This window comes from Schistocerca nitens, chromosome 3 (assembly GCF_023898315.1).
Source record: "Schistocerca nitens isolate TAMUIC-IGC-003100 chromosome 3, iqSchNite1.1, whole genome shotgun sequence".
NCBI lineage: Eukaryota > Metazoa > Arthropoda > Insecta > Orthoptera > Acrididae > Schistocerca > Schistocerca nitens.
In genome coordinates this window covers 948,454,824-948,476,581 of record NC_064616.1, presented here as the reverse complement: position 1 = coordinate 948,476,581, position 21,758 = coordinate 948,454,824, and the positions used below count along the sequence as shown (strand labels likewise).

The window sequence follows — 21,758 nt, the reverse complement described above, 5'->3', positions numbered from 1 at the left end:
ACCATACTCATTACATTAAATGTATGTAGGAGGAAGTTATATGTTTCTTGACTTATCTTAAAATTTATTCTCTCAATATTTTCTGAGAAGCATTCAAAAAAACAATGCTTTGCATTTGATGTCTCGTACTCATGGTGGTTGAACAGTTCCACTAACAACTGTGTGATGAACCACACAGGTCGTTTTTGAATTTTCTCCCCTTCGTAAAGAGTAGCATCCAAATAGTCCCACCCTCTCTTTGATTTATCTTACTGCATGCCATACCATACCATGTGCAGTAAAGCCAAGATGAGACTTAAGCTTCATGTTATTTTAGAAGTATTGTAACCGTCTGAAAACTAATGTACACCACAACATGAACTTTTTCCAAGACGGAATCAGTTTGCCTGGCATTGAACACCTGAACTTCAACAAGCACTTCATCTGATCCAGTCATTGAATTGTAGTGTGTTGATGTGAAACTGCTGAGCTGATTCAGACAGTGAATTAACTTATGCATTGATTGTAGATTACCACACGATTTTGGTATATTTGTGGTAGTCCCAAGAGAAACAGCACCTATGCCAGAGACTGCAGAGCTTGGTGACACAAATGAGGTATGACTTCTCTGTCCAGAGGAATTGCACATACATTGTCATCACCCAACACTGCTGTGTCTAATAATCATTAAACAGTGTACTATAATAAACAATGTACAAATTTCATCAAACTGCAAATATACTGGCTCATTCAAAGGTGATTATTTGCAAAACAATGCTTACCATATTGTGTCTACCCAGGACAAGAAAACAGTATACTAGTCCTCTTCCAGTAAACTCCCTGTACCTGATTCTTTAAAGAATTGAACTCACATGTATAAGTCAGCTTCAAATGTCTGATTACTTTGCAAATGAGTTAATGTGTCTAATATTTGACATTGAGTTTTTAAGTGAGAAAAAGTTTAGAAAAGTTGTATATTATGTGTAAAGCTTGTTGTAAGTTACTATGTACTCTCATTTTCAAACACTGGACATGTATAGTCCATGTAATTTGCACTCTGTTGTAAGCAAAATCTAGTTTTTCACACATCACAATGTTTGTGACATCATATCTCATGAAATGTGTGCCATGAAATGATATAATTTTGCAGATACATTCAGTGGTATATGTGGATACTATCTGCAAAATGTATTGTGAATGGAATTTGTAGTAAATAAGTAATAAATTAAAATGTTATGCTCCATGCTGAAGTTTTACTGTATGGGCAGCAAAAAAGTAGTAAGCGATATATATATATATATATATATATATATATATATATATTATTATAAAAACAAAGATGAGGTGACTTACCGAACGAAAGCGCTGGCAGGCCGATAGACACACAAACAAACACAAACATACACACAAAATTCTAGCTTTCGCAACCAACGGTTGCCTCGTCAGGAAAGAGGGAAGGAGAGGGAAAGATGAAAGGATGTGGGTTTTAAGGGAGAGGGTAAGGAGTCATTCCAATCCCGGGAGCGGAAAGACTTACCTTAGGGGGAAAAAAGGACAGGTATACACTCGCACACACACACATATCCATCCACACATACAGACACAAGCAGACATATTTAAAGACAAAGAGTTTGGGCAGAGATGTCAGTCGAGGTGGAAGTGTAGAGGCAAAGAAGTTGTTGAAAGATAGGTGAGGTATGAGTGGCGGAAACTTGAAATTAGCGGAGATTGAGGCCTGGCGGATAACGAGAAGAGAGGATATACTGAAGGGCAAGTTCCCATCTCCGGAGTTCGGATAGGTTGGTGTTGGTGGGAAGTATCCAGATAACCCGGACGGTGTAACACTGTGCCAAGATGTGCTGGCTGTGCACTAAGGCATGTTTAGCCACAGGGTGATCCTCATTACCAACAAACACTGTCTGCCTGTGTCCATTCATGCGAATGGACAGTTTGTTGCTGGTCATTCCCACATAGAATGCGTCACAGTGTAGGCAGGTCAGTTGGTAAATCACGTGGGTGCTTTCACACGTGGCCGGGACTGGACCAGACTCTGAATGTGGCTCTTCAGCAGGGATACGACTTCCTCAAATCCTGCCCTGAAATGAGATCCATCCTTCATGAAATCCTCCCCACTCCGCCAAGAGTGTCTTTCCGCCGTCCACCTAACCTTCGTAACCTGTTAGTTCATCCCTATGAAATCCCCAAACCACCTTCCCTACCCTCTGGCTCCTATCCTTGTAACCGCCCCCGGTGCAAAACCTGTCCCATGCACCCTCCCACCACCACCTACTCCAGTCCTGTAACCCGGAAGGTGTACACGATCAAAGGCAGAGCCACGTGTGAAAGCACCCACGTGATTTACCAACTGACCTGCCCACACTGTGACGCATTCTATGTGGGAATGACCAGCAACAAACTGTCCATTCGCATGAATGGACACAGGCAGACAGTGTTTGTTGGTAATGAGGATCACCCTGTGGCTAAACATGCCTTGGTGCACAGCCAGCACATCTTGGCACAGTGTTACACCGTCCGGGTTATCTGGATACTTCCCACCAACACCAGCCTATCCGAACTCCGGAGATGGGAACTTGCCCTTCAGTATATCCTCTCTTCTCGTTATCCACCAGGCCTCAATCTCCGCCAATTTCAAGTTTCCGCCACTCATACCTCACCTATCTTTCAACAACTTCTTTGCCTCTACACTTCCACCTCGACTGACATCTCTGCCCAAACTCTTTGTCTTTAAATATGTCTGCTTGTGTCTGTATGTGTGGATGGATATGTGTGTGTGTGCGAGTGTATACCTGTCCTTTTTTCCCCCTAAGGTAAGTCTTTCCGCTCCCGGGATTGGAATGACTCCTTACCCTCTCCCTTAAAACCCACATCCTTTCATCTTTCCCTCTCCTTCCCTCTTTCCTGACGAGGCAACCGTTGGTTGCGAAAGCTAGAATTTTGTGTGTATGTTTGTGTTTGTTTGTGTGTCTATCGGCCTGCCAGCGCTTTCGTTCGGTAAGTCACCTCATCTTTGTTTTTATAATAATTTTTCCCACGTGGAATGTTTCCCTCTATTATATATATATATATATATATATATATATATATATATATATTCTTTTATTTTTGTGTGTGTGTCAGTGGGAAATATTTTATTTGAGTTTGAAATTAGGTCTACAGTTTGTCGGAAGTCGCCAAGTGCTCTCATTCTTGAATACTGGATGAATTGAGTCTGGGTAATTTGCACTTTGTGATTTATGCTGCCTCAAGAAATACACACAGTTTCTAACTTACTTGACTTACTGCCTTAAAACTTTTAATGCTAGGTTGTTCCTCTTAATGAGTATATTTTGACAAGAGTTTCAATTTTTTAAGTTCAGTCAATATCATGTGAATTATTGAAAATCAAATTTTTTCGCACATGGAAGCCATTAGTTAGGCAACCTGCAGGGAGATATTGATATCCACTGTCATGAAAACAGCTGTGTGCTCTGCTCAGTTGGGAATGTGAGAGCACCAGTCTTATTTTGCGTCATAGAAGGAAGGCAACAGCCAAGAATGCTGCTGCTCCTGTTGTTGTTGTTGTTGTTGTTGTTGTAATCAGCCAGTAGGCATGCACAACAACAACAGCAGGTGATACCACTACTCCAAGGGCTGTTGGAGTTGTTATTCCTTTTCTTGTAGTAACTGTGGAACCAGCTACTGTAGGAGATAAAATTGTCAAATAAAATGTATAAAATTATCACCACACATTCTAAAGTTGTAAGAAAACAGTAGCTGAACAGAAATTACTTTTACCAAATGAAGTTCATAGTTCAAACAGTAAAAACAGTTAAAGTGGAAATATTAATCTGGGTTTTTGGAATTATATGTTCCCTGATCAAGGAGGAATGGGGTATTGATTGGAGAATACTGGGAAGGGGGGTTCTCTGGTCATTCGCACCGTAAGCTGGTATCCGGTTCCCAGTTACTAAGTATGTTCTACAACAGACATAATTGAAATGAAAAATTAATAACTAGTAAGTGCATTGAGTGATAATTACAGCCAGTGTGTCAGACGATAGCTGTGGGAATCAGCTATAGTCATTGATCATCATGCATTGCTAACTAATGCATAGCCTGAATTATAGCACATTTGATCACAGCAAATTATGCAAATGTGTCAGAACAACAGTCCCTCCACACATCCACTCATCATGGAGCAGCACATTTATCCATTACCTTGTCCTGTTTCCCAGTATGTGTAAGTCTTAGCTTGATTTCTTTTGTTGGTTAAATAGTCAGTTGGCCATTAATAAAGATGCAAACCAATTGAAATTGGAACAGCTTACACATATTCTGAAACCATCATGAGTAAGGTCATAAAAAGATGCTACATAAGGAACCATGTTCATTTGTATCCTTACATTTTGACATGTTTTATTTGTCATAAACATTAAGTACATGTGTTTATGAATGAACCATGGTTGGAAAGGACAGATGAAGAAAGATGCTTCTGTTAGCATGTATTTATTACACATAAGTTGCTGCAGTTTGGTGGGTGAGCTCATGATGGCGTGTAAGGCCACACTCGAGGCACACTGAGGGCATCTGTTGGGAGATGGCGAGAAAGTAACATATGTACATGCCTCTGTTAGTGAACACTGTTATGAGCTTGAACTTAGAGAATATGGCAGCCAGATGGAACTCTTTACTTCTGGGAGTGTAAGGCAGTGAGGAGTGTGGGACTTAGAATTATTTCCACTCCTGTTCACAATTGTTACTTGTTAGTCTTAAACTTTTTATTAATTCTTAAAGAAACTTATAGTTTGTTTAATGTACTATTGAGCTTTAACTGTATGGGTTAGCTGTTGGTTTATGAATTGTTTATGTGTTATGGGACTTTGTATTATGAACATATGCAATGAATAGATGACTGAGGGAACCTACCTCTACTTGAACTGCATATACATAAACTTTACTGTCTGTATACCGTTGTTGTCTGTTGATTTGACACTATACCTGCATACTTTTTGTAAGGCCACCATTCTACTTATTGTGTTTAGTGGGTGAATAAAATTCATCAAAACTTAAATCACTGGTGTAGCCTACCATTAGTGATCCTAAAGGATTTGTCGCAATTATTTATCATTAACCAATTATTTAATTGATAAATTTTCTGCACTTAGTATTTCAACAGGAGCTTCACTTACAAAAGCTATTTACTTTCAAATGACTTAATTGCAGGGCATAAGTGTGATTTTTTGCTACCCACCCCTAAGACAGCAGTATATAATGGTAATGACCAAGCAACAGTCAGGGTCATGCATTTGCCCAACCTTTGCAAGCAAGTAACCAGTCCCTGTGTCAGCCAAGGCATTCAGGTGGAATCAACATGTCTGTATGTAGTGTGTCAGAAGAATGAGGTGTGCACACCGTTGCCATGTTAGCAATCCCATTTGGGAGAAATTAATTTTCCAGGGAGCTGTGCAAAGTGTAACATTGTTTTAATAGCTGTCAAGAGCATCTCATCCACAGTTGGAAACCTTGTTGAAAGTCCAATGTTTGTGGATGCATTTGCCATTTCTACTCTTCATCCAACTGTACAACCACAAAGGTGCAACTACAGCTGACCGTCAGTAAGGGTCGTATAAAATTTCTGAGCCTAATGTTTGACACAATATTAATTTGGCTACCACATCTGAAAGCCTTGAGGGCAAAGAGCGTAAAATTGTCTAACATTTTAAGTGCCTCAGCATTGAGGCTTGGGGCAGTGACAGGCTATGTCTCCTGCAGTTCTGTAGAGCATTTTTAAGATCCCAACTGCATAAAGGCAGCATTGTTTACTGATTGGCAAGAGCCTTCTACCTGAAGATGCTAGATGCTGTCCACCATGATGATATCAGGCTATCAACAGGGACCTGTTGGAACAGCACTGTTTTGATTCTATGTGCAGAGAGACTAGCAAACCATTATTCAGAATATGGCAGTGCTGCCTCAGTACATGACAAACCCTGAAAATATTAGTACTGTGTCAGCCATAGAAATTCAGTGTAGTGTGATGAACAGTCGACGTTCGGGAATTGGCCACTTGCAACCCTGCCATTCAGGATCTCTGCTGTAGAATGTCTTGTATTTCTGAAGGTATCAGACCTCATGATAATAAGTCATCAATGAAAAAATCTGCTGCCTGCGTGTACTCAAAGATTCAAAGTGATTTTAACATTGTCAGAGTGTAAGAAATCTTGTACTCCAGAATTCATTTCTTAAAGCTGGTCTTCTTCAGTTTTAAAATTGTGTCGACATTTTATTGTCATCTGTATGGATGAGTCTAAGAAGGGGAATATACTCAGTTGTTCAGCAATTTTCCTTAGTGGGGGTCTTCAGAGTATGCATTCCAAGACAACTAACAAGTTATGATGCTGAGGTATATGGAGCCTGAAAGATCTGGAGTAGATGAGAAGCCATTGTAGTGGAAAGTTTTTCATCTGTTCTGCTTCCATCATTTCCTTGCAATCTGTATAAGAAATATATCCAGTAGAAGAAAGGATTCAGACTATCCAGGATTCCTTACAGTGCATGCAAAACCAAGGCAAAAAGTTGGTATTCTGCTGGGTATTGGGACACACTGGGATACAGGTATTGACAATCTGACAAAAGTAGCCAAGGTGGCATGATTCAGTGTGCCATCCCACAACACATTGTCTGTCTGACAGACAGAAGGATCATATTCAGTGGGAAGATGTGCCGTCAGACGTGGTAAACTACAAACTGCAGACAATCAAGTTGACCACCCAAGCAAGACAAATCTCATGCCAGCCCCACAAGTGGGAGGAAATGGTGTTCACCAAATTAAGGATACGACACTTTCCATTGATGTACAGTTTCCTTCTCCAGCAGGATGAAGCACCAGTATGTGAAGCTTCTGGAATAGTATTTTCAATACAAAATATTTTAGCTGTAGGTAATTCATATGTTGACTTAAGAAAACCTGCAGCTTACCTGGAGCCTGTCCCCCATCCTAGCTCACAACTGCAACAGTATAACACCCATTCTAAGATATTTTTAAGTGGCTGTACTATCAAAGAGCTCTGAGTTGATGGCTCAGCCAGCATTTTTTTATTAAGTGATCAGCTATCCGCTTATGGCAGGAAGCTTTAACATTTTAATTCAGCTATTTCTCATTCCATAAAGTAGCATCTCAAATCATTTTTATGTGAAGACAAGCTATATTTTAAGTATTTTGGCTCACTTTCCAAGAAAAATGTTATGGACCATAGTAACTTAGCTTTTAGATAACCTAAACTCACTGGAAACACTGGTCCACAGTGTTCTGAGTGTGTCTGGCGCATCTCTCTGTAGCATCCAGCAGGAATCAGCCAACATAGTAGTCCACAGCCCCATGTACTGCTGTTCCATGAGAGAAATCTTATGGTGGAACCACTCGCCATGCTCAGTACTGAATGCACCATAGTTGTCTTGGAATACATTGAGGTGGGAGTAAAGAAAGAGCATCTTAAAAATCATGTGGCAGCCAATGATGTTATAAGCATGAATGAGTTCATGGTCGAGCGGCTGCTCATAAGCCACACATCACACCGGTAAATGCCAAACAATTCCTCGCTTGGTGTAAGGAGCGTAAACATTGGATGATTGAATAGTGGAAAAACACTGTATGGAATGACAAATCACGGTACACCATGTTGCGATCCACTGGCAGGGTTTGGGTATGGCAAATGCTCAGTGAACATCATCTGCCAGCGTGTGTAGTGCCAAGAGTAAAATTCGGAGGTGGTGGTGTTATGTGTGGTCGTGTTTTTAATGGAGGAGCACTTGCACTCCTTGTTGTTTTGCATGACATTATCACAGCTCAGGCATACATTGATGTTTTAAGCACCTACTCACTTCCCACTGTTGAAGAGCAATTCGGAGATGGTGATTGCACCTTTCAACACAATCGAGCACCCGTTCGTAATGCACGGCCTGTGTCAGAGTGGTTACACAACATAACATCCCTGTAATGGACTGGCCTATATAGAGTCCTGACCTGAATCCTATAGAACACCTTTCGGATGTTTTGGAACACCGACTTCGTGCCAGGCCTCACCGACCGACCTCGATACCTCTCCTCAGTGCAGCACTCCGTGAAGAATGGGCAACCATTCCCCAAGAAACCTTCCAGCACCTGATTGAATGTATGCCTGCGAGAGTGGAAGCTGTCATCAAGGCTAAGGGTGGGCCAACACCATACTGAATTCCAGCATTCCCGGTGGAGGTTGCCACAAACTTGTAGGTCATTTTCAGGCAGGTGTCCGGATACTTTTGATCACATAGTGTACATGCACACCATAACACAATTCTTCAATTTGAACCCTTCACCCCTCATGCATTCACTGTGAACTGCCATGACACCTGTTCCAGTAACAATTGAACTGAAGCAGTACAAGAGCACACAGCCATGACAAATGACAGTTAAAATCATGTCTGGTTTCTGCATTTGACAACACTCACGTGACTGGATGGTGCACATGAGTCATGGTGTTAAGCAGGGTTTCCAAAATGTACTGGAAACATCCACCTCACTCATTTATGGCAGAGGAACACTTGTCACTATGCCTTTGCATGTAGCCCTTATAATGTACCACAAGTGTGGCTGTGAAATGTAAAGACGTAATTTGCTTGTATTCCTGAGATAGGAAACAGTTTTAACCTTGATATGCGACATAAAAGGTGAAAATTTGTAGACCAGTGTAATTAACCACCCGCCTTGAAACAAGTGAACTACATATTGAAAGTGTCATACTGTCATAAGAACTTTTTCCAAATGATTGATGGATTTTAGGACATAACACAGTGTAACGATCTTTTAAATGTTACTACTTAACTTGCGTTGGCCTGTGGTTCATCGATGTTGTGGGTGCTGCGAGTAATGAGAACATCACGAAAATTTCAAGTATGACAAATTATTTATTGACATCAGCTGATCGACAGAATTGACATATGTGCAAAACAACTGAAAAAACTGACTCCCCTGTGCAGCATCTCTGCGTTGCTTTAAATACAATTTTAACAATTGCTACCATTGTTAATTTATTACAAAATGTAACTTACAATTAAAAACAATTTCATCTAAGCTGACTGCTGTTACATTTGTACAGGTTATAAAATATAATGTCAAATAATATAACATTTATATCATCATCTTGGTTTTATGTGTGAAAATTAATTCACAATCTGATTTCAACAATCTTTTGATGTTACTTTAATTTTGTAATTAGTGACTTTATGGATTTTATTGCTAACATTTGTTTGAAGTATACATTTCGTACTTTGCCGGATTACATAAATTAAATACACACGTTTTCTCAAATACCGGAATTTCGTAAATTTGGGTGGTGTAACTAACAAGAGGTAAATATCTGCGTAGTTTACAAGCATCATTAATTACAATGAATTACATAAAAATGAATAATGAGTGAAATTACATCACTGGGTAATGATTGTTATTTTCATTTGAATCATAATGAGGTTTTTGTGTTGGCGTATTTACAAATTGCAATTATGGTAATCAGAGGCATTAGTTATTTATGCTAACATTTCCTTAGCCTCTTAATATTTATTGCTATACATTTATTACTTCAATTTCACAATCTGATATTTAATTCGGCATATGTACATATTTTTGTTAATGACAACAATCTATTAACAATCATGAGAATGTATGTCATTCCAGAATATTCTATATGTATTTACAAAGAAGAATAGGTTTTTTTGGGAAAACTGAACTGAACGATACCTATAAAAATACACATAAAAGGCCGTAGGAACCACTGAATCGTACAATAAATACACAGATGCATATAATAAAAGGTGGTATCGGACAGTTCATAACAATCTTGGGGAAGGCTGTTGCATCATAACAGTAATTAATTGATAAATTGATTTTATCATTGATTACCCAGATATTTGTGTCAACATAGACAGACATTGTGAAGAAAACTGCTAATATGTGTTCTTGGGGAATTGTTACAGCAATTTCATTTATGACAGCATTGTTCAAACCAGGAGATGTGTCTGGTAATAACCAATAAGTGTGCTGATGACCATGCTGTTGAATGCTCTAAATACATCATCACCATCATCATCATCATCATCATCATCATCATCATCATGTGGATACAGAGACAATTACATCACGTCCTGCATCCTCCTCGATTTAACCTCCATCATCAATCCTCGTCTTCCTTTCATGTGTGATAGAATTTCATTATTTACTCAATTATTTACTTATGTTTATTTTAATCCCCCACAATTACCCTTGTGTCTTTCTTTCTTAATTTAATTCTTTTTTTAAATTTTTTCACCATTTTCCTCCTCCTTTTCTGCCTAATTCTTAACTGTATTATTCTTTCTACCTTGCATTTCTCTCGCCCTTTTAATCAGTTTTTATTTTCATAGTGTCCTGCTTGACACATTAATGGTGGTTTAAATATCTGGGTGTAACATTGCAAAGCGATATGATGTGGAAAAAGCATGTGAGAACTGTAATAGGAAAGGCGAGTGGTAGACTTCAATTTATTGGGAGAATTTTAGGAAAAAGTGGTTCACCTGTAAAGGAAGCCACATATAGGACACTGGTGCGACCTGTTCTTGAGTGCTGCTCAAGTCTTTGGGATACTTACTAGGTCACATTGAGGAAGACATTGAAGCAATTCAGAGACAGGCTACTAGATTTGTTACCAGTAGATCTGAATGACACGTAAGTGTTACAGAGGTGCTTTGGTAACTCAAATGGGAATCCCTGGAGGGAAGGCGATGTTCTTTTTGAGAAACACTATTGGGAAAATATAGTGAACCGGCATTTGAGCTGATTGCCGAACGGTTCTACTGCTGCCAACATTAATTAACATTTCTCATAATTTATCTTCATGGTCCTTATGCACATAAGGACCATGAAGATAAAACATGAGAAATTAGGGCTTATACGGAGGCATACAGTCAGTCATTTTTCTCTCGCTTTATTTGCGAGTGGAACAGGAAGGGAAATGACAAGTAGTGGTACAGGGTACCCTCTGCCACACTCTGTACGGTGGCTTGCGGAGTATCTATGTAGATGCAGAATGACTATCTTAATAGCAGAGAGTAGAAGCAAAAGTAAAAACAAACTTAACATTAAAATTGTGAACAGTATCATAAAGTAGTTTACAAAAAGTATTTTTCAACTATAAAACTAAATAAAATTATCAAAGAAGTGAAAAATATCAGATATTGTGACATGTATGTCGGCTCTTTAGTCATTGATAGGGGCTGAAATATGTTCAGAATAAACTAAAACTATTCATTAGTGCCACTGTGAAAATTACTTTATAACTAATGACATATTATTTTTGGGGACTTTGTCAGGCTAAAATGAACAGGAAAATATTATTCATACAGTGGCGAAATCTGAACGATTTGCTATTGTAATGTGATATAGTCTGCACTATTAGCTAGGGTAGAAATATGTGCAAAATATTGACAAGAAGAAGGGACAGGATGATAGGACTCATTAGGACATAAAGAAATAACTTCCGTGGCACTAGAGAGAGCTGTAGTAGGTGAGAACTGTAGAGGAAGGTCAAGACTGGAAACAGGATATTTGGAAATTCCCATTACAAACTTCTAGGAATTGTAGAGGGGAGTGAGCAGATAATTTGAAAACATGTTGGTAACGCGACCACTTTTACAAGTAACTGATCGGGTGTGACTCAGTGCATCACATTTTTTACAATTCCACTCATTAACAGCCAAAGAAATTGCTCATGTAGCCGTTCAACGTGATGCAGTAGAGCCTCTTCCAGTTAGGGTGTGCAGCACAGTCACACCCGCTGATGGTGAAGGTACCCTTTCTCGAAGCCATTGTGTAAATGTGGCGAAAAGGGTATGCGCTGGACTTGGATGTTCTAGAGATTGATCATGATAAAGGTGACGAGCAGCTCTTCCATTACTGTGAGCTTTATTATTCAGGGAGATCATGTTGATGTATCCTGCAAACATGTACTCAACCATGTTGCTCTTAATACTCACAGACATGTGAATAAGGTTTGAACCGAGTCAGAGAGGTAGAATGAACATCAAATGACATCAGCTGATCCAACATAACATTTTAGAGCAGCCTGTGATCCAGTGGCTGAACATGCCTTAGTTTCATGTTGTTCTTGTAAAATTTCTCACTGCAGAATAATTTCTTTGGAGGTTGTTACTGTGCATGATAGTGATCTAAATTTAATTCAGTAGTGACTTAAAGTATTCTTCAAATTTTACTAAACAGCTTTGCAGGTGTTTTACTAATTTGCCTTTTGTGCTTTACAGATAATTTAGACATTCTTTGTAGAATCGGTATATGAAACTTTGTGTATGACTCCTCTAGATGACTGTTACAGCTATGCAAATTTTACTCAACACATTGTGGAATTATGTGAAGAATAGTCTCCACCACTTGACTAAGAATTTCATCCTACGTGTGTGTGTGTGTGTGTGTGTGTGTGTGTGTGTATAATTTTTTTTATTTTTTATTTATTTATTTATTTATTTATTTATTTATTTTTTTTTTCAGCTCCTGACAGCCGTAGGACAAGTGCGACAGGCTGTAACAGTTTCACCAGATCTGCCACCACCGCCAGATATGTCCAGCCTTAACATCAATGGTAAGATCTGTGCAATCACAGCAACTGTGAGTATTTAAATAAATATTATTCTCATTATCTGTTCAAAATCTGAGGCATGTACAGACAACTGAAAATAGTTGGTGTTAGAGATACCATTATTTTGTGGGCTATATGTGGTTTGCAGTTAGTGAAATATTAAACTGTCTAATTAATATGCTTCAGGTCTTAAGCAGTTCCAAATGGCTTACAGCTTTATGATGCCTTAATGTACCCACCTGTTTATAGTGTTTGGCTGTATATAGTAGTGATGCTTTCTTGGTTTTGGGTACTTTACTATGAAGCATTTATTGAGGTCATTGTCCATATTTAAATCGTGGAACATATCAAGCTTTTTAATCTTCTGTGTGCAATTAACTTTGTAAATATCTTCTTTTCCAGATGAAATTGTAGAACCTTTCCAGCCTTCGCTTCAGTATAATTACTTCACTGAGAAAGGTAGAGGAGAATTTAGCTTTGCATGCTTTGTGGTGTGTGATAACCTTGTTTTCATTCTGATAAAGCATTTCAGAGAGACACTGAGATTGGTCCGTCACTTTCATTGTTTGCATTTATTTATTTAATAACTAGTAATTGTAAAAGAAAAGAATCTTACACTAATTTTATATAATATACAATCTGCATGCTGTCTGTTTGTTACTGCAGTGCAGCGGAAAGTTACTTAATTGGCTCCACTTCAAGAGGGGGGGGGGGGGGGGGTGAAGGTTGGCATTGTTTAGGACTTTCTTGTACAGGCAAACGTTATTTTACTATCATCCTTTGTCACCATGTTATTGTGATGATATTAATCAATTATCTTTTAGAATGTCAGACAGACAACATGCAGTGGAGATGTTTCTTTTATTCCTTGCTACAGAAACAAGAGCCAAGAAGTGTGACAATCACTACAACAATTTCAACTTAAATAACAATAACACAGATGTATCTGCCTTTGCAGCTGTGTAATAAATTGGTATCTTGTCTGTTTTTAACTGTAAACTGCCCACTAAATCTTTAAGCGCCTCTGAATAATATGGAAAACCCTATATATCACTGTTAACATCATCTTAATCTGTAGCTGTTAATGCAGTGACTGAAATTTCCCAGCAACCTGAGAGAGGGAATATATTTTACCTTTCATCAAGAAGGGAAGATAGATTGTATAAAAAGTTTAGGTGCATTCTCTAATGTGATATTTTGCAAGTATAAAAAATTTAGGAGCATTCTCTAATCTGATATTTCGCAAGTCTAACTGCCCATGTTAGGAGGTGTTCAAGGAAGCTATGAAAAAGTTTAATATTTAGGTAAGACAACTTTTCTTCATCTATTGTGTGTACAATAAAGAACAAGTTGTCTGTGTGCTACCCAACTCTGTTGGGAGCTTCATGTACTTATCGTTGTGACAGAGAAATATGGCAGATATGGCAAAGAAAGAAATCAACAAGAAGTTGGGCCACAGCTAATGCTAAATTATGAGAGGTAACATAACAGTAAAAATGTAAGAGGACATGCTGGATAAAATGTAATGCTTTATGAAGAATTGATTGACCGTGAGAAAAATGAACAGAGAGTGCAGGAGCAGATAGGAATGCTATAGAAAACTATCAGAAATTATTAATCGAAGTTTCATTCACTAAAAATGTAGTTATGACAACAATCTAACAGGCAACCTCCAATAACTCAGAATAAGAGGAGATTCAAGTCTCATTGAATCTGAAGAAGACAAGCATAGAAAGTGGTAAAGAATTATGTTACAGTGAATATGAGTATAAGACTTGCCAATGGGATTGTGTTGGTGTGAAACAGAAAGCCTAACAAAAATATGGAAAGATTGCAAAGATTTTAATAATGCTGTAATAATTGCACCTACAACAGAAAGAAACATGATTGTGTGGAGAGCTAAGGATTCAATAAAATTATATGAAACCATGTAAAGGCATTAGAAATGGAGAAAGAGTGAGAGGTATGGAGAGAAATGTATTAAAGAAGCACTAAACTAAGAAACTTGGAATATTGCATAGTGATGACAAAAATGTATTGTATACTTTCAGAACTATTAGTTTGTTCCTTAGGGAGGAAAGAGAGATAGGTAAAGAAAGGACTGTTACAGCCTTATCACTCGCCTGCCTACTGCCACTGGTAGCTTCAGACATTCTGTTGTGTAACCAGGCTACATAGAAAAACAAAGTATACTGCAAAAACAAATCACAACTATTGGGTAATGGCTGCAATTGTCATAAATCCCCCTCCGGTCCTGGGACTCACAACTCTTTCATGAGTACGCGTGTGGCGAGAATGGGACCCCAATCCATTGCAGTACTTCTGCATCTGTCCTGCAATCTTACTTTCTGACTATACCTTTTCTCAGACTAGGTCTGGGAACATATTCATTTTTGGCAACCAGGATTTCCTATAAGACATATATTACAGCTAATCCCTTTTTTTTTATTAATTTGTTGCCACTTTTGCTCAACGATAATCATCTGGCGTTTGAATGAACATTATAAAACAGAAATGGCAACAAAAGCCTAACACATGAAACCTCATAAAGATGTGAAATACAAAAACATAACTTACAAAAAATCGGTTACTACAAGTCACATGCCAGTCCTGTTAAACCATACAATCACATTAACTGTCGATTTCGTGAGTAATAATACAGGAGAACAATAATTTTCATACATCAGCAACCTCCCTAATGGACATTCAACAGGAAACTAGTGATATGCAGTCAGTACATAGCATGAGCAGCCAAATCACTTGTGACTTCCAAGACAACCCAAGATGATGTCCAGTTGATATAAATCATAACATACAAAGATAATTTTATGATAAAAAAAATCATAATTACAGTACAATTATAAGTAAAAAATGTACAAAAATCACAAACATGAATTATCAAAAATGGTTCCCTCCCCCCTTCATGTTGTCTTTGAGGCCACAAGTTTTGTGGCTTCTCATGCCATGTCCTGACTATATATGGCCAGTTTCCTGTAGCGTGTGCATGAAGAAGGTTGCTATGTGTGAAAATTATTGGTCTTCTGTATTATTTCTCATAAAATTGACAGTTAATGCAATTGTATGGTTAAACATGATTGACATGTGACTTGCAGTAGCCAATTTTTTGAAAGTTATGTTTTTGTATTACATATCTCTATGAGATTTTGTACATTGATGTTTTGTTGTCATTTCTGTTTTAAAATGGTGATTCATGTGCCAGATGATGGTCATTGACTGAAACCGGTAGCAAATTAATAAATTGTTCTAATGCAGCCAAGTGCCATGTAGATCCTAACACTTACATTTGGTGCCCACATCCACCTTTGATGTGCAGTTTTAAAGATTTATGGGCATTACATGGAAGGTTGCCCCTAGCAAATTAATAAATTGTCTATATTCAGCCAGCTGTCATAAAGTATCTGAAACTTATATTTGGTCCCCACATCCACATTTCACCACCACTTTTCCAAATGTATGTGCATTGTGGGGAAGCTTTCCCAGTATCTACCATATTAGCCAGTCCACAGGGGGGTACCTGCTCTGTGGTAGTCCCATGACAACACAAGGATCGCGTTATTGATATCTCAGCTGGTACCTCTCTGCACATGCAGAGGAATAGGTCCCTCCTTTTGGGGGCACTGGGACTCCAGGGAATAGTCATCAAGCCAGGTGACAATTGCTGTGGGTTGGTGATGCCTTTGGAGAAATCCCTTTACACGAGTAGGCAGTATCAAGGTGGATATCTTGCCAAGTGAAAAGACCCAAGTTAAAGCTACATTTGAATGTTTCAGTACATATGACTCCAAGAACTGTCCCTCTTTGGCTATGCTATTGGGGGAGGGGGGGGGGGGGGGGGGGGGCAAAATCAAGCAAACTACAGAAACTGTCCCCTCTCAGTTCTTGGTTTGCATCCAGACTGGTGAAGGGTCCTTTCTAACTTCTAAGTCTTATGATCTTTGTAGATAATACCAAAAATGTGTGTGGAGAAATCTCTTCCCTTCGTTAGCTACAGTATGGTCTATCTTAATTGAAACAGTGACTCCTACCCAGTCTTTAGTGGTACTGTGTTTAGGAAACTTGGTGTCATATATTTCATCTTGATAAGCCATTAGAGCATAAACCTGTTACGTTGGGTTTAATTTGTCTCTGAGCCTTAATGCTGTGAACAGATAAGGAATTATTCAAAACCTTGAAGTGAAGGAATCATTTTCACACACTGTGTATGTCAAGGCCCACCAGGCATAAATTTGACACCTGCTCATATTCATCCTGGTATTTGAGGGGGTTTCATGTTCTGAGAAAGTTAAAATCATGATGTACACTTGTGATGTGAAGTCGTATATCCCACCTTTTATGGAGACTGGATGACAGCTTCATGAGAACTTCCCATGTGTCACGTGAGCAACCATCGTTGTGTATTGTGTGTCAGTTGAAGAGACAATCACTTTCCTTCTCCACCTCCTCCCCCCCCCCCCTCCCACCCACACTCCTATCTTCAAAGTGTACTACTTTAATTAAGAAGTGTAAAATCCCAAAGGCCATTAAATTACAGTCTCCAGTTGTCTTCCATAGTTTGGACCCTGGGAAAAATATGACCACTGGTATCCCATCCCAGTGGTATCCAATTTGGCCATTATATTTGCCATGTCATCAACAGTACGTCAAGTACTTAGTCCTTCCATTTCCCTGACATTGACCTATGGTAGTCATACAAGAAAATTAGCCATTGGGCTAACCCATAATGTTCCTGCAGCACCATCTTCAGGGATCTCGACACTCTGCACCTGGTCAGATTATTATTATTATTATTGGAGGTAGTAGTAGTAGTAGTAGTAGTAGTAGTATCTTCCTCTGGTATGTACCGGTGACAAGATTCCCTTTAGGGCACCCTCTCCCCGGAGACCTAGAGACCAATCACCCAATACCAGCCATTAGCTGGAGGGAATTCTAGGGCAGCCTATTCTTCAGTTCATACCCTTATAGCTGATAAGCCCTTGGAAAAGTCTTGACCTTCTAAAGCAGCTATGGAGAAAAGGAAGAAATATTGGGAGAAAGCTACTATGTTGAGAGATCACCTCCACACCATAAGATTTGGAACCTATGTTTGTTACTGTTGTTCTCTACCCACAGGTGAAACTGCAATCGTGGTGCACAACCTGTCTCTCTGCCCTTTCAAACACATCCAGGAAACTCTTAATGTGATAATTCAATGGAACTACAATGGGTATATTGCCAGAACTGTGCCAAATATCGTCCTTCTGTTCTGTGATTTGTGTTGCTCTCCGGGATATGCATTTCACTGATGACCATTCTCCAACCCTTAAGAATGCCTTCTATAGGAATTTTAGTGTCCCCAAGGTAGCATCTGGAGCATTTTGTGCATTGATTTACTCAGATACCATCACATTGGAAATGATAGCAGTGAAAGTACAAACAACCACAGCAACTACCATTTGTAGCATCTATCCACCTCAGACAGGGTAGTTGCATATGGCCACCGTAAGCCAGCAACTGCTCCCTCTCACCTACGATACCTCATTGTACTTGGGGATTTGAATACACAATACCCACTATGGGGGTGTACATCATCTGGTAGATGCCTTCTGTTAGAGGAACTTCTTTCTGATCTTGATCCTCTTCTCCTCAGTGACTCCTTTTGGTTTCACTACACTTGTCACTGTATGGTGATTTTTGTGACAGTAATCATTTACCAGTGATCCTGTCATGTCCATGTCACTGCCTGATAAATCAATTGCCATGTTCAGCTGTCTTTGAGGGACCAACTGTCAGTTGTATACCTTGCCATCGCCTTCATCCACTCTGTGTCAGAGTGTATCGATGAGGTTATCGGTAACCATGGTCACCTGCACTGCTGAAACTGCTGTCCCCATTTCTACAGGTCCCCTAGAGTTGCAATTGGTACCATTATGGACCAAAGGCATTTCAACAGCTATTGAGGATCACTGAATGATCCTGTAACATTTCAAATGACAGCCTTGACAGATCGCCCTCATCACTTTTAAGTGGTCCTATGCAAGGGCTTGCTATCTAATTAAACACAGTAAGAAGTAATGCTGAGAGCACTACACCTCCTCCTTGGGAATGTACGTCTCTTCTCCCAATGGTGTGGATCAAGCTCCAAAGTCTAATGTCCTGCAAAAGATCAACAACTTTCCCCATATCTCTTCCTTCATGATGATATTTCTGCTGATGTGTTGGCTCATGTGGAACACATTGCAACCCACTTAGCAACAGCATTGGTGTTCTCTTCTTAACTGGCTGCCTTCCAAAGATATAGAAGACAAGTTGAAGACATCTACCTGTCCTCTGCTCCCTGTAAGTCTGTGTTATATAACGAACCTTTCACTGACTAGGAATTGCTTCAGGCTCTTGACTTGTCTCATGATGCAGTCCTGGGGCCTGATCTTATTCACAATCAAATGGTCAAATATCTGAATGTGACTTTCAGACTCCATTTACGCAGTCTTCAACCTATTTGTTTAGAACGTGTTTTCCCTTGACAGTGGATCGATACCGTCATCATCCCAATCCTTAAGCCAGCCAAAAACTCAATGTCCATTGACAGTTGCAAACTGATTAGTGTCACCAGTACCCTCTGCAAACTGCTTGAAAGGGTAGTTGCCCGATGATTATGTAAGGTTCTTGAGTCATGATGCCTTTTCCCCCTTATAAGTTTTATTTCTGGGAGGCACAGTCCACAACCGATCATCTGGTTAGGTAGGAAACAGCAATTGTCAGACTTTTCCCAAACACCAACATTTCATTGTAGTCTTTCTCACCTCCATATGACATACGACACTGCTTGGTGCTAACAGTTTATGTACTGACTGTGCATGGGGCTTTCAATTCTCTCTACAGCTTTCTATTTGTGGGTTTTCATCCCTTCCATTGTTTCAGATCAGAGTTGGTATGTCACTCAGCTCCCACCCCCAATGTGACCCTCAGGGTTCCGTGCTGAGTTACACTCCTTATCACCATAAATTGGCTAGTCATCTCTGTTGGACCACTGGTTCCCCCCATGCTTTATGTAGATGACTTTTGCATTTGGTATAGCACCCAGTGTGTAACCTAACTAAATACCACCTCCAAGGAGCCATCTGAAGGGCCTCTGCTTGACCCCTTTGCCATGGCTTCCATTTTTCGCATCATATCATGCATTACTGTCATATGAATGTTCACCCCAACTGAGAACTCTTCTTGGGTACCCAGTGCTTGGACATAGTTCCACAGTTATGGTTTCTGGGACTCCTCTATAATAAAAAGCTAATACAGCTATGCCCCGTTTGTCAGCCTAAGGCTGCCTGCATGTGAATGGTTAATGCTTTCTGCTTCCTTGCCCACAGCTCTTATGTGGCTCACACTACACTACAACATATTTAACTGGCTCTGGTCTCATCCTGACTGGATTGTAGTTACCAGGTTCATGGCTCAATGGTACCTTCGGCTTTAAAATTATTGGACCCAGTACATCATTTTGTAGGAAGACTTGCCATTGGCACCTTTTGGACTAGTGTCATAGGCAGTCTGGTCACCGAAGCAGGGGTCTTACATCTTTCATCCCAGCAATACCAGTTTTTGCTGACTTACACAGTCACCACACAATAATTCCCTAATCATGAAATGTATTTGTAGTTGCAAATAGGCAACCATCAGCTGTACAATGGGATGGCGACAATGAAAATTTGTACCAGACTGCAACTCAAACCCTAATTTTCTGCTTTACGCAAGTGGTCTCCTTAACAGCTTTGCCTATTCATCTACGACTCATGACTTCCATATGTCATCACTCATGTGTCACAAACTGCACTCGTACACATTGTGTAATTCCCGTACAGGGAAAGGACATTTTAATTGAAGGTCGCTGCTTGATATTGATGGATAAATATAGCATTGCAGTACCTCTGTTGTTAAGAAGCACTATGCAAATTTTCGTTGTCATCATTCCATTATACAGCTGATGGTCATCTGTATTCACAGCTGTGGTTACATTTCATGTATTTCATGATGGTTGAAGTTGGTGCAGTACCTGTATGCATGTTAAAAGGAACATTGCATCATGCTTCTTAACAGCACAGGCACTGCAATATCATAATTTCCTAATTATCTAGCTTAATAACGTTTTTTTGTACAGGAGGTGTTAATCCTCTGACACCTTCGAGTGATGGATGCTCAACCCTCGGCCAGGAACTCTCCTACCCCCCTTATAGCCTGCTCCCCATATACGTATGTGCTTTCCTCCTTGGTCAGTACCCAGACCATGAATTAGGAACAAGCTATTAGGACTTAAAGCTTCACCACCCCTATGACCTTTTGACATCTATTTCTCTCCAATCTTCAACAATATCAGGGTACTACCATCATTTACACAGATGGCTGTAAAACCATGGTGGGGATGAGCTATTCTTTGGATTGGATTGGATTGGATTGTTTGGGGGGGAGGAGACCAGACAGCAAGGTCATCAGTCTCATCAGATTAGGGAAGGACAGGGAAGGAAGCTGGCCGTGCCCTATCAAAGGAACCATCCCGGCATTTGGCTGGAGCGATTTAGGGAAATCACAGAAAATCTAAATCAGAATGGCCGGACGCGGGATTGAACCATCGTCCTCCCGAATGCGAGTTCAGTGTGCTAGCCACTGCGCCACCTCGCTCGGTAGCTATTCTTTATCTCCTATCAGTAAGGAACAGTATTTCTTGCTGGGAACATGTAATAATGACTAGAGGAGTAGCCTTCAGGCTTCTCTAAGATATTGATGGCACTACTCACTCATTTGACTTTCTCTGGGTCCCAACCACATGGATATTCTGGGGAACAAGCTCGCCAATAGTTTGGCTAGAGAAATGATTTTCTGCCCAGTGTTCAATTTTATGATCGTGAGCATTGATTTGCAGTTGCAGATAAGGCCTCTACTCTCAGATATGGAACATCATCTGATAGGCTACTACCTGCTCTAATAAACTATGTGCTATTCAGGAGACTGGTTGCATGGCATTCCTCTTTCGTTTCCTCCTGGAAGGAATCCAGCATCTTTTGTCCCCTGCATGGGCCATATCAGAGTAACCCATAGTTTCAAGTTATGTAATGAGCCACCAACATGTGG

General features: G+C 39.7%; 1 protein-coding gene across 4 annotated transcripts in view; it reads left to right on the top strand.

Moving 5' to 3' along the window:
- Nucleotides 1-21,758, top strand: part of LOC126249027 (vinculin) — a 286,160-nt gene that overhangs the window by 194,195 nt on the left and 70,207 nt on the right. For 2 of the 4 annotated variants that reach the window (XM_049950634.1, XM_049950633.1), the window contains exons 15-16: nucleotides 12,551-12,641; nucleotides 13,041-13,097. In XM_049950634.1, coding sequence (XP_049806591.1) covers nucleotides 12,551-12,641; nucleotides 13,041-13,097 — 148 coding nt within the window. The remainder of the gene's footprint in view (nucleotides 1-12,550; nucleotides 12,642-13,040; nucleotides 13,098-21,758) is intronic. The other 2 variants (XM_049950637.1, XM_049950636.1) reach the window with 1 other exon arrangement.